This window comes from Capricornis sumatraensis, chromosome 2, assembly GCF_032405125.1.
Source record: "Capricornis sumatraensis isolate serow.1 chromosome 2, serow.2, whole genome shotgun sequence".
NCBI classification, from domain to species: Eukaryota; Metazoa; Chordata; class Mammalia; order Artiodactyla; family Bovidae; genus Capricornis; species Capricornis sumatraensis.
In genome coordinates this window covers 202,727,876-202,740,570 of record NC_091070.1, presented here as the reverse complement: position 1 = coordinate 202,740,570, position 12,695 = coordinate 202,727,876, and the positions used below count along the sequence as shown (strand labels likewise).

The 12,695-nt window shown below is 55.7% G+C and overlaps 1 protein-coding gene across 2 annotated transcripts in view; it reads right to left on the bottom strand.

Moving 5' to 3' along the window:
• Window positions 1-720: 720 nt before the first annotated feature.
• Window positions 721-12,695, bottom strand: part of SLC6A9 (solute carrier family 6 member 9) — a 30,442-nt gene continuing 18,467 nt past the window's right edge. For both annotated transcript variants that reach the window (XM_068963699.1, XM_068963698.1), the window contains exons 5-14: window positions 12,212-12,482; window positions 5,652-5,784; window positions 5,323-5,457; window positions 5,138-5,241; window positions 4,492-4,729; window positions 4,268-4,402; window positions 4,056-4,155; window positions 3,867-3,967; window positions 1,156-1,326; window positions 721-1,030 (exon numbers count right to left, since the gene is read on the bottom strand). In XM_068963699.1, coding sequence (XP_068819800.1) covers window positions 836-1,030; window positions 1,156-1,326; window positions 3,867-3,967; window positions 4,056-4,155; window positions 4,268-4,402; window positions 4,492-4,729; window positions 5,138-5,241; window positions 5,323-5,457; window positions 5,652-5,784; window positions 12,212-12,482 — 1,583 coding nt within the window. In that variant the 3' untranslated portion in view covers window positions 721-835. The remainder of the gene's footprint in view (window positions 1,031-1,155; window positions 1,327-3,866; window positions 3,968-4,055; window positions 4,156-4,267; window positions 4,403-4,491; window positions 4,730-5,137; window positions 5,242-5,322; window positions 5,458-5,651; window positions 5,785-12,211; window positions 12,483-12,695) is intronic.

Sequence of the window (12,695 nt, the reverse complement as noted above, 5' to 3'; positions counted from 1 at the left end):
TTGGGAAGACTGGGCTTTAGCCTGGTGGTGGTAGGAAAGGGGGTGTCCTGTAGGGTCCCCTTCCCCGGGGCTCTGGGCTCAAACCTCCTGCTGAGCATCACCCCACCCCTACCCCCCAGAAACAAGTTCTTTGGGCAGGCTGTTGGGTCATGGGCCTCTGCTGGGCTGGCCCTGACAGCCAGTGCTGGAAGGAAGTGCAGAGACCTCAGAGCCGCCGAGTGAGGTGCAGGTGGGCCTGGAAGACAGATTGGGCCCGAGGCCAAGGGAGAGGGGGTGGCAACCACAGATAATACAATTTTTACAAAAATAATCACACAGACAAAAGGGCCGAGCCACACAGCCTGACCCGTAACACTGCACAGCCCCCTGGCTCCTCACCCTGCCTCCAGGTAGGAGGATCCGAATTAGCCTGGGTGGAGGCTGGGGTCCACCCCAAGGGCAGGAACACTGGTCAGGAGCCGAAGGCTCAGGGCAAGGGACAGGTAGGAGACCCACCCAGAACCTCAGCTCAGGGCAAAGTGTGGGGGCATCAGAGGCCACGTGAAGCCCAGCAGGCCTCTGGGGACCTGGCCTGAGACCCCTCCAAAGTGCTATTGGGCCCCCCAGCAACCCCCCCATCACCCACACCCCCCAGCTGCCATCTTGGCATCCAAAGGACCTGTAAACACTAGGGACACGAGCACGAATGACCGCGCTAGCAGTGGTGGCCAAGGTGACAGGCGCCACCCCCGGCCAGGGCATGGTCAGGGCAGGCAGTGATACCTCTCCACTGTCTCCCCAGTCTCTGTGTTGGGAGCACAGGGTGGGGGTGGGGCACTCCCCCCAGCAGCTGTGCTCATATCCGGGAGTCCTGCAGACGGCTGGAGCCATTACTGCCCACCATGGGAATCTGGGCCTTGTCCGGGTGCAGCGGCTGGACCTCAAGCCCGTCTTCAGGGGAGGGTGCAATGGTGGGGGCATAGCGCCCTGTTCGGTGCTCCAGGAGTGCGGGACCCCAGTCTCTGCTTGGCTTTGTTGCATTTTTCAAACGCTGCGGGAGAGGTAGGCATGGGGGACGGACGGGCGGGCAGAGTGCCTCAGAAGGGAGCCCTGGAGCGCCATCCATCCATCCACCCCCTTCTGATTCACCTGGCTGCCCCTGCCCCCACCCCTCACCTGGAGGAGGGTGTCCCCATCTGTTCTGCAGAACTGGAACAGGGCGTAGAGTGGAATGCAAATGACAGAGGACAGGGCCATGAGGAAGCCAATGGCCACGGCCCAGCCTGGATACTGGTATTGGTTGTAGGTGATTGGCTGGTACTGGATCACCGAGAAGATGAGAATGAACTGCAAAGAGTCGGGGTTGGGAGTGGGCATGAGTCCTGCCCAGCCCCACCCCGGCCTTAGGCCTCCTATCAGCGCTGCTCCCCTCCCTCTCCAGTTTCCCAGACTAGAAAGAGGCATCTCAGGAAGGGCAGAGTTGACATCAACGTTTGGGTAGTGGAAGAAGCTGATGGCACCAGGGGTCCAGGGTATGATGCGCAGGCGGGCACTGTGGAAGGGGAGGGGTCTGGCTTCTGGATAACCCTGAAGCAGCAAGAAACTGTTCAGCTGCCATGGCCCTTGGAAGTCAGTTCTACTGAAAGACTTGCAGTGGCCCCCCACTGCCTGCTGAAGTAAGGCCGAATCTGTGGCCTTTAAGGCTTCAGTGGCATTTTCCATCTACTGAGCATTTATTGAATGTTTGCTCCAGACCTGGGAGCTCCTGGGATTGCATCAGCTCTAGGTCTTCAGTGCCCAGCACAGCGCCTGGCACAATCTTATGTGCCGATCTGAACTGAGTAATGCAGGGAGGTGGGAGCAATGGGGGAAAGGAAAGGGAGGGGTCCTGCCAGTCTATGGCTGCAGAGACAGCAATGGACAGCCAGGGGAGGCTCTGAGGCCTAGAAACAGTGTCAGGTTGGGGGTGCTCTCAGGAACCACTGTGGAGAGAGCCGAGGGACACCAGAGATAAAGCCTAGGGTTGTAGCAACAAAAATACTACAGGAAGCAGAAAGATGGGCAGGTGGCTCATGGGCCACCTGGAGGGCCTGGGGCAGTGGGTGCTGCTTGCCAGGAGGCCTCAGCATACACCTCCCAAGCCTTCAGCTGCATCTTGGAGCTCAGGCCCCTCCAGCCTTTTTAGTGACTAAATTCTAGAAGTCAAGACCTGTATCCACCCGGGGAACGCTGCACTTAGAGGAGCTTAGAAGGATGGAGTTTGTAAAAAAATTTAAGCTGATAGAAGGATGGAGTTTGTAAAAAAAAAATTTTTTTAAGATCTTTTCAGCATTATGAAGAAGTAAAGCCTCCAAAGAAAACTAACAGCCCAGAAGCACGCTTCCACAGAGCCTGGCATCCTCGCCCGAAGGTGATTCCAGCCTGGCTTTCTGAGCACAGAGAGGATGCTGCGGGCTTTGCCTCAGTTTCCTGGAGACACTGGACCTAGGTTGCCTCCTGCCTCCTGCCCTGCCTGGGCAGTGCCCTAGGTCTCCCCACAGGGCAGCAGCTTCCTGGGAGCCCTGGAGGATGAGCTCTCCCAGGGCAGGTCCTGGGCCAAAGCCACAGCCCCCGAGGGCACAGCGCTTGGCCGTGGTGTCTGCCCTCTCCCGCCTCCCACCGCTTACAGGACACTTCCGCTCCTCCTGTTTCAAAGCTGGGCCAGTGGCCAGAGCTGGTGCCTGTGCCAGGCTCGGGAAGATCCCACACCCCATGTGATGGAGGCCTCAGCCCTCAGGGGCCTTTTTTTTTTTCCCCAGAAACATGAGCCAAAGTGGAAATCTGGTGCTGACCTCTCTGCGGCACAGAGGAGCTGGCACAATGGGTGGCACGACTCCAGACACTGCCCTGACCATCAGGCTGACCCCTCTGTCACTCAGAGACGGCCCTACCTCTTTTCTGTGGAGGGACCATTATACTAGCAAATCCCTCCCCCCAGCCCCCGACTTCTCACCCTGATCATAAAGGAACGAAATCAGAAGGTTTGTAGTCCACAGACCACTCCTCCTCCGAAACTTGTTTCTAGTGCAGCATGGGCCCAGCACACAGGCTCCAGATCAGACCACCTGCTTTGCATGAGGACTCTGACTCTTAGAAGCTGAATAACCTTGGGTCAACTACTTAACATATCAGGGCCTCAGTTTCCTCATCTGTAAAGTGGGGATAATAACGAAACCATGGAGAGTTGTATCACGAGACTTAGTATATTGTTCCTGGTCATGGGGGGCTTTCCTTCCACCACTTCCACTCCCTTCTGGGGGGTCTGTCTTCCAGGTGTTGAATACTGGTGGAAGCCCAGAACTCCCTCTCCCAAGCCAGCCCATTCCAGGGTGGCTTAGGGGGGTGTCCCGGATCCTGAGCTGATACCTGACTTGCACAGCCTGCTTCTGGAACATGCATTCACACCACATATCGTGAGCACTCTAAGCACCTCAGCTATAAGGGACTAGAGACACAAGCTCAGCGAGGCTGTCAGAGGCCCAATGCCAATGTCAGTCATGGTTCCTGAGACTCCTCTGGGGGGATGGCCGGTGGAAGTACCAGGGAGAGAGGGCCAGCTCTCAGCTGCTGCCAGCCTATTTTCCCCTTCTGAAGCTGGGCACTGTCTTCTGTCAAATACAGGGCCCTGTGCTCCCTTCCTAACCCAAGGCCAGGGCTTGGGTCGTTCTGAATCTCCACACCTGTCTGCCTCTATACAGCTTTGCTCAGACTTCCAGTGACCAGAGCTATGGGTGCGGAGCCCCAGGGGGAAGCTCTGGCCTGAAGAGCTCGTGCTCCGCCTTGGCTGGTTCCCAACAGAAAGACGCTCGCCACGGGGGCAGCAGGGGAGGGACCAGCGAGGGACTTACAAAGATGATAGCTGGTGAGACGAAGCGCCAGCAGATCTGGAAGAAGAGGGGCGGTGGGAACCCCAGCATCATCCGGATGTCCTGGAAGTAGTTCTGGTGCCCTGGAGAGAGGGAGGTCAGCAGCCCACAGGACAGCGTGAGCAGGCCAGGGGCTGGGACACGGGAGGCCGTGGGAGCTTGGGCACTTACCGTAAATGTACATGATGGACACACACATGATACAGGAGATGATGACCAAGGAGAAGCTGGCCGCGTAGTTGTCCATCAGCAGCAGCCAGTAGATGCCTGCCTACGGGCCAGTGGGCAGCTGAGTCAGGGGTGCCTGAGGCTACGGGCCCCTTCTCTCCCGTCTTCCCCTCATACCCTGGCAACTCCCACCCAGCCTTTCCCTTGGTTCTTACTTGGCTGGTAAGAGGGATCCCCAGAAGGAAGCCAGCCACAGCCACGCCCAAGGTCACGTAAGTCTTTTTCTGCAGGATCCACTCATTCCCTACCTCATCCACGATGGCTGTGACCAGCGTCTCTAGAAGGCAAAACTGCAGGACACGGCCATCAGAGCAGGGGCCTACCCTTGGCCCCGCCTCCTCCCGCCCCCAGCCACAGGCCCGAGTCCCGCACCTCCTACCTGAGTGCCCAGCCCCAGCAAGATGAGCATGAAGAAGAAGAGCAGGGACCAGAGTGGGGCGATGGGCAGCAGTGTGAGGGCCTCTGGGTATGCCACGAAGGCCAGGCCCGGGCCGTGGTCTGCCACGCGGGACACGTCCACACCCAGGTGATTGGCCATGAAGCCCAGGATGGAGAAGATGACGAAGCCGGCATAGACACTGGTGGCACAGTTAGTGATGCTGATGATGACACTGTCTCTAATGGGGAGGGAAGCACGTGGTCAGGACACGCAGCTTAGTTCCTCCTGCCCAATTTGGGCCAGGCCGGGAGACTTGGAGACAGAGAAAGTTCTAGGAACAAAAGCACCCCTACTCTCATCTCTGGTCTGTTCTGGGCCTCCTTAAGTGGGCTTGAGGCTCTGAGTCCTTACAGACCTCTGGGGCATCACTGTTGTCAGCCCTTCTCTCTTCTGCCTAAGTGTTCTCTGTTCTGCAATGACTGGACTCAGACATGGCACTGCCAGGATCTCCAGGCTGTGAGCGGAAGGGAGGGTCCTGGCGGGCCACGAGGCTGCACTGGATCTGGTGGGTCTGGGGGAAGCAGGGTCAGGCTGCAGAGAGAGCGGGAACAGGGGGCAGCCCCAGCGCCGGCAGGGAGACTCTCACCGGTAACAGTTGTTGTGGAACTTGTTGTAGGAAGCCATGGTGACAAGGCCGCCCCACGCGCAGCCCAGCGAGTAGAAGATCTGGGAGGCGGCGTCCCCCCAGACCTGCAGGAGGAGCTGCGCTCAGAGGCTGGCGCCTCTCTGCCCCTCCCCGTCCCTCCAGGTCACCTTCCACCCACAGCCCACCTTGGCCTCCAGGATCTTGTCCCACTGTGGGGTCAGGTAGTACATGATGCCCGTGAAGGCTCCTTCCAGGGTCACACCACGGATGAACAGGATGGTCAGCACCACGTAGGGGAATGTGGCCGTAAAGTACACCACCTGGGGGTGAAAGGGGCCCCACTGGACTCCTTTGGGCTCTTCCCACCCCCCTCAACCACCCTGGGTCCTCTGGTCCCTCTTTCCATCCCACATGCTTTCATCACTCCCCCACCCACCTGTCCACACACAAAACCCAGGCAGGGGAGGCAGGATATTTCTGGGTGGGCACAGATCCTGGAAGGAGGGGGACTTACTTTTCCTGAAGACTTGACCCCTCGGATGAGGCAGAGGAAGACGACCACCCAGGAGACACCGAGGCAGCCGAGGAGGGGCAACCGCACCTCCCCGAAGTTTCCGATGTCATCCGACAGCTTCAGCACATACAGCCTGGAAGGGGATACTCTGTCACTGAGGGCCAGCCCCGCCATCCAGCAACACATTCCCAAAGCCCAGGGCCCAGCCTGGCAGCTCCCTCCTTTCTCACAGACTCCCAGCAGCTGGCTTGTCTGAGATGGGAACCTTGGCAAGGCCCCAGCCGCAGCCTGCTCAGCCCTCTCTGCCTGCTGCCTCTCCCAGGATCCTCGAGGGTACCTGCAGGCCACAACCCAGGCCTGGGCTAGCTTCCTCAGCCCCTGGGGTGTGGAGGTCTCCCTGTCCCTGTTCAGACCTGGCCTAGGTCTTTCCTTTAGGAAGGCGCTCTCCTCCAGACTGGACACCCCCTATCTGGTGTCACCGCCTCCAGGGAGCCTTCTGTGACCTTTTCACCCACACTAGTCCTCCAACTCTGATGAACAGAGGGAGGCAGTGGAGTACTGAGTAAAGACGGAGGCTTCCCAGGTGGCACTACTTGTAAAGGACCCGCCTGTCAATGCAGGAGACTTAAGAGAGATGGGTTTGATCTCTGGGCTGGGAAGATCCCCTAGAGGAGGAAATGGCAACTCATTCCAGTATTCTTGTCTGGAGAATCCCATGGACAGAGGAGCATGCAGGGCTATAGTCCATGGGGTCACAAAGAGCTGGACATGACTAAAGCGACTTAGCATACACACTGGAGCATGCAGGCCTAGACTTGAACCTGAATTCCTCTCCTGAGTGTGCATGACTCTCTCTGGAGCCCTATGCCATGCCAGCTGTGTTTCTTCCACTGACTGGACATTGAGGTGCCAAGCCCTTGCTAGATGCTGGGCATATTGACCTAAATCAGGTATTGTGGGCACTGCCAGCAGTGTCTTAACCCCAGGGAGAGGAGCACACTGCAAGTATTCCTGGAAAAGGGGAGGCTTGAGCCACAGTTTCAAGGATGGGGAGAAAGTGGGTGAAGAGAAATGAAAGCACATGCCAGGCCGAGGGCATGGGTCAGGGTCAGGGCATGACCCACCAGGACAGGGTCAGGAACCGCCTGGGCATGTCAGCAGCTCAGGAAGGCTGGGGGAGAAGGGGAGGGGAACAGAGAAGGATGAAGACAGGAAGGAACAAGGTCAAGAGAAGTTGTGAAGTCAGGGCAGAGAAGTTTGGATTTTATTCTGAGAGCAATGAGAAGCTTCTGGAGGGTTTTTAGGTCTCTCGGGGCCTCTCCTTGGCTCAAAACCTTGTAGCAGCTCCCATCTCTGGCCATGGAAAAACCAGTCCATACAGTGGCTACAAAGCCCTCCATGACCCACTGTCTCCTAACTGCCATCTCTCAGATCTCCTCTCCTCCGGCTCCCTCCCCCCCTCCTCACCGCTCCAGCTGCACTTGGTCCCTTGTTGTTCCTTAAATGTGCCAGGCCCACTTCACCTCAGGGCCTTTAGACGTACTCTTCCCTGTCTGGCATGTTTTTTTCCCTAGACCTCCACATGTCCACATGGGTGTGAGATTTCTGCAGGCACACAGGGCCCCATGCTTAGAAGGGCCTTGTGCTTGCTTTAATGTCCTGCCATTGTCATCTTGAAATTCTGAACACATTTGCACAAGAGGCCCTATCTTTTCATTTTGCTCTGGGCCCCACAAATTATTCAGTTGGGCTTGTCAACGTGGTTCCCTCCCTCCTTGCATCCTTCAAATCTTTACTTGGGTGTCCTCTTTGCAAAGGGGCCTATTCTGAATACCCGGACTAAAACTGCGACCCCTGCCCCAGCCTGGCACCCCTTACCCCATTCCTGGCTGTATTTTCCTCCAGAGTATGTCTCCTATCGTACTGCACATTTTACTGTTCAGTTTGTTATCTGCCCTCTATGAAGGCAAGGGTTTTTGTTTTGTTCACCCTCGTATCCTTCCAGTGGTTCGCAAAGTGCCTGGCACAGAGCCATGCCCAGTAAGCACTTGCTGAATGGATGAATGAATTAACATCATGGAAAATGGACTGGGAAGTATAAAAGGGAGTATCTGGAGGGGGACTGGCTTGGCTGCTGGAGTTGTCCAGGCTAGAACTGATGAGCAAGAGACAAATTATTGAGCCTCAGTCTCCTCATCTTTAAAATGGGCATCATAACATCAACCTAGGATAATCTGTAGATAAATTTAGAAAAATACAGGCTCCTTTCATTCCCCTCTTTCAATGAGGACTTCTCAGCATAGCTCATAGGCTGTCCTCTAATCTTAGCTATTTTTACTTTTTTTTCCCCAACTCTGTTCTCAAACCTCATGACAACATGTTTAATACTTTGTGATGGGTGGTCACCCTGGTCCCTCATGGGACAATGTTGCCAGGTCTTGGATTTGTTTGTTTGGTCAGCCCACTGGACTGTCAGACTTGCAAGCACCTTGTTAGGCCTCCTCTGCCTTAAATCCTCGCCTAGGCTGCCCTTCACATTGTGACCTGCAGAGGGCGCTGTCCAACACATCCCACTCCTGTCAAACTCCTGCCTCGGTGTTGATTCACTCAACAGGCATCAGGATGAGAAACTTTCCAGGCTCTCAGTCCATGGGGGAACCAAAGACAAAGGGATGAATAAGACCCACCCCCTGCTCCCCGGAGAGGCTCCTGGACCTTTGCGGCTGTGCTTTCCAATCTTTTTCCCTTTGGGACATGCAGAAAAAAATAGTTTGGGCTTATGGGACAAATAGGTCACTCAAAGCTGAAGGCTGAAGGCAGCAGGGCTGGAGATTCTGGGCTGCCCAAGCCCGAGTGGACTGGCACACTATTTGGGGCACATCGTGTTGGGAGGCTTTGCCTTCCAGAATAGCCACCGGGTCTTACTGCTACAGCTGAGAGGTGATTTACTTTAAGCACCAGTATTCAAAGTAAACAACCCATTCCTTGCTCAAAGGACTCTCGAAAAACTTTATCTAGTTACATATGTTGAACTGGTAGTGCTTTGTATTATTTTTTTATTGCAAGAGTTCAGCATGCAATACAAGGGCTTAAAGAGTTTGGAAGGCGAGACTTCTGAACTCTAACTTTCTTTTTATCGCACCATATTTAATGTTTTGTTTTGGGTTTGGACCATGTGCTTTTGAGACCAAACAACTAACTGAAAAACTTTTGGAACCCCCCATATTTACAAGTTGGCTTTCACATAACATCTCTGGACTTATTCTGCATTATTTTTTAATTTCCACAACCAGATGGTAAATGCCTTGAGAACAGGACACTCTCATCTATTTCACTGCATCTCCAGCAGTGGCTCTCACTGTACTTACTGAGTACCTGTCACTTTCTTAGTGATTTCTGCTACATCTTTATAATAACAAGAATGATGTTGTAACCACTCCCACTTAATGGATGAACAGTTGAGACTAAATGAGGTTTGGTGACCTCAGAAGGCCAAGCTGGTATGTAGCACAGCCAGGATTTGAGTGAGGTCTGTGTGGCTCTAGAGCTGGCATGAAGACACCGGGAGAGGGGTGCTGGGATCCAAGTCCCATTGGGTGCCAGGTGTCTGCTGGGGAGACGAAGGCATGGTCCTGAGCAGGCATCAGATCAGCTCTCAGAGGACTGTAAAGAGGTGTAAAATGCTGTAAAGAGGTGGTGAGGGCAGGGAAGACTGGAAGCCAAAGGGTGGGCAAAAGGCGGACGTGGGCTCAGAAATCTGCCCTGGGAGCTCTTCTCCCTTTAGAGGAGTCCATCTTTCTCTTGTTTTGTTCAGTAGTAGAATGGGAATATTTTATAAAACTGGCACAAACTAGTAGGGTTGCCGTGGTGCTCAAATGAGACTGTGCAGCTCTCCAAAGGGTTGCTGGAAACTGTGGACCCAGAATGCCTGCAGAGAATCATCGGCCTGATTCACATTAGGCACCAGGCACAGCAGGGCATGTATATCCTGACAGCATTGAGGCCTAGTTCCTTAACATCTGGGAATCAGTCTCTGAATCTGAAAATGGGGGTGATATCATATAATATGCCTAACACATAGTTCCCCGGTGGCTCAGGGGTAAAGAACTCACCTGGCAATGCAGGAGACTTGGGTTTGATCTCTGGGTTGGGAAGATCCCCTGGAGAAGGAAATGGCAACCCACCCTAGTACTCTTGCCTAGAGAATCCCGTGGACAGACGAACCTGGAGAGCTACAGCCCATGGGGTTGCAAGAGTCGGACACGACTGAGCGACTAAACAGCAACAATAAGCACATAGTAGGTGCCCAGAAATGGGGTGCTTGCTCACCTCATCTTGCTGAAGCCAGCTTGGGCAGCCCTCTCAAAGGTCACTTCCCTAGGCTCTCCAGGAGGGGGCAGCAGGGAGCCATCCTGAAGGGAAGGAGTCCTGCCTGGAACTGGGGCTCCTTAGGGAGGCCTGGCTCCAGCCCCCGCCAAGGAGTGGAGTTCAGCAGGCCATCCTGTGGACCTCCTGACCCATGGCTAGTTTTCTTGGAGGGAAATTCCCCTCTAATTGCACTGGATAAACTCTCCTGAGCTTTGCCAAGCAGTAGCCCCACCCTGGAAGACAGCCCCTGGGGTGAGAATTTCTGGAGCATGTCTTGGCTTCGTGCTTCTGGAGGCTTCCAGAAGGCTCTCCCTCATCTAGATCAAGTTGCCCAGTCCACACCATGCCTCAAATGTAGCAGAATACCTGAGTGGGAGGAGCCTCCTACTCCCCGCTCTGTCCTGGCTCTGAGTGCAGTTCTCGGGATGTACTTGGTGCTCAGGAAATGACCCGTCCAGTGACTGAATGACCAAATATGCCCAGAGGCAATTTTGCCCAAACCTCACTGGGAGGCAACGGCTCTGTGGTCTCCACCATGAGTCTTGAGGACAGTGACCACATCTTAACCGTCTTTGAACACCTATAGCACAGGGCCTTCCCAAGAGACTCAGTGGTAGAGAATCTGCTTGCCAAAGCAGGAGGTGCAGGAAACACTGGCTTAATCCCTGGGTCAGGGAGATCCCCTGGAGTAGGAAATGGCAACCCATGCCAGTATTCTTGCCTGGAAAATTCCATGGACAGAGGCACCTGGCAGGCTACAGTCCATGGGGTTGCCAAGAGTCAGACACGACTGAGCACGTATGCAGCAGCCACAGCCCAGGGACACTGGGCCCTGAGGCTCTGAGTGCTGGCCCTCGGCTTAGAGGATGTGGACCTGCTAGGACTTCGAGTGTCACTGGGACCTCAGCTGCCCAGCCCTGACTCTCCATCACAGCGTGGAGAAGGCCTCGAACCCTCTGGCCGGCAGGGGAAGCCCTGTGCCTTTTGACGTCCTGGCCTCCTCTGTCCCAATCCTCTGTCCTACCTGCTCCCAACCCCAGCTCCAGTCTGCCACCTCCTGGCTGCGGCTCACCTGCCCATGTCTCCCAATCCTTCTGTAGCTCCTTTTCTCCCTCCTCTGGGAAGTCTTGGTTTTTTTATGGTTTGTTTTTTGAGCGTGTCATGCTTGGCCTGTGGGATCTTAGTTCCCCGAGGAGGGACTGAACCTGTGCCCCCTGCAGTGGCGGCACAGGAAGCTCGGAGTCTTAGACACTGGACCTCGAGGGAAGTCCATGGGACGCCTCCTTGATCACCTGCTCTTGCCCTCACCATACCCCTGCATATACCTGCACTGAGGCCCCTGCCCCTAATGGCACTAACGACCCAGCTCCCTTCTGGACTGTGACCTCCTCATGGCACAGTCTCAGGGCTGTTCATACCCCATGGACACACAGAGCCCGGCAGAGTGGACGCCATAAATGTTTGTGGAATGAATGAACGAGGCCTGCCCACCAGCCCACAAAGCCCTCTTCCCATGAGCTCCCCAGCAGGACGTGGGGAATTTCCTCCAGGATGTCCTGCTGGGCCCTCACACCCACCCAGCTGGGACAAGATGTTCCAAACACCCCCAGCAACAGCTTCCCTTCAAGCCAGCCCTGGGACTCCATTCTCTGTCACTACAGAGCTCAGGGGTGCCAGTCTGCCCTTCCCAAACACAGCTTGATAAGGACAGCTCTGGGCTCAGGAAACTTCCACAGCTCTTCTTTGGTTCTGCAGGGTTAGGTCTATGCTTCTTTCTTGTAAGTCCTCCAAGAAGGCACGTACTCCCTGTAGGCTACCACATGGCTGGTGAGTTCCCCACACACCTGTTACCCTTCATCACAACAGGTTTCCCTCAGGTTCATCTGGGACTAAGGCCCTGTGTTCGTGCTCTTCTGCTCGCCAGGAAGCCACCCCTTCTTTTCCCCGACTCTCCTCGGCTGACCTGCCTGACTGCTGGAGCCCTCCCTCTCTCGCTGCCACTGTCTAAGGACTCTCACAAACTCACAAAGCCTGTGCGTCAGCGTCTCCTGGAGAGGCTGCCCACACCCCTGCCATGCTCCATTCCGGGCACTCTCCCTAGACTGCAGACCACTGCCCGACAGCGAAGAGGGAGGGCTGAAGACAGGCCCCATGGGTAACCCCTAGAAGCCCAGGTCCCACGGGGGCCTCACCTCCAGTACTCCTCGCTGGGGCTTGTCCTCTTGAGGGTCTGGTTGAGCGCCTGAGAGACGTTGCCAGGCAGGGCAGGAGGCTGCGAGCCGTTGGTGATGTTGGGGTTATCCAGCACGCTCATGCAGTCGGGCGTGTTCCAAGGGTTATTGCAGTAGGTCCAGGGCAGCACAGGCGTCATGGATGAGAAGAAGTAGTAGAAGGCAATGCAGATGACCACGTTGTAGTAGATGCCGATGTAAGTGGACACCACCATCATGCCGTAGCCCACACCTGGGGGAGGGGAGGGGCAGGAGCAGCCTCACACACCTAGCTGAAGGACGCGAAGCTAATTCTGAAGGGCCTAAGGGGCAGGCTTTCGTAGAGGGCCACAGAAGGGGCTGGTCAGGCCTTGGCAGGAGTGAGCTGGGGGCTGGGGGTGGGGGGCGGCGAAGGGCTTTTGTGTATGCACGGGGCAGGAGGAGAGGGTGGAGGCCAAGTAAACAA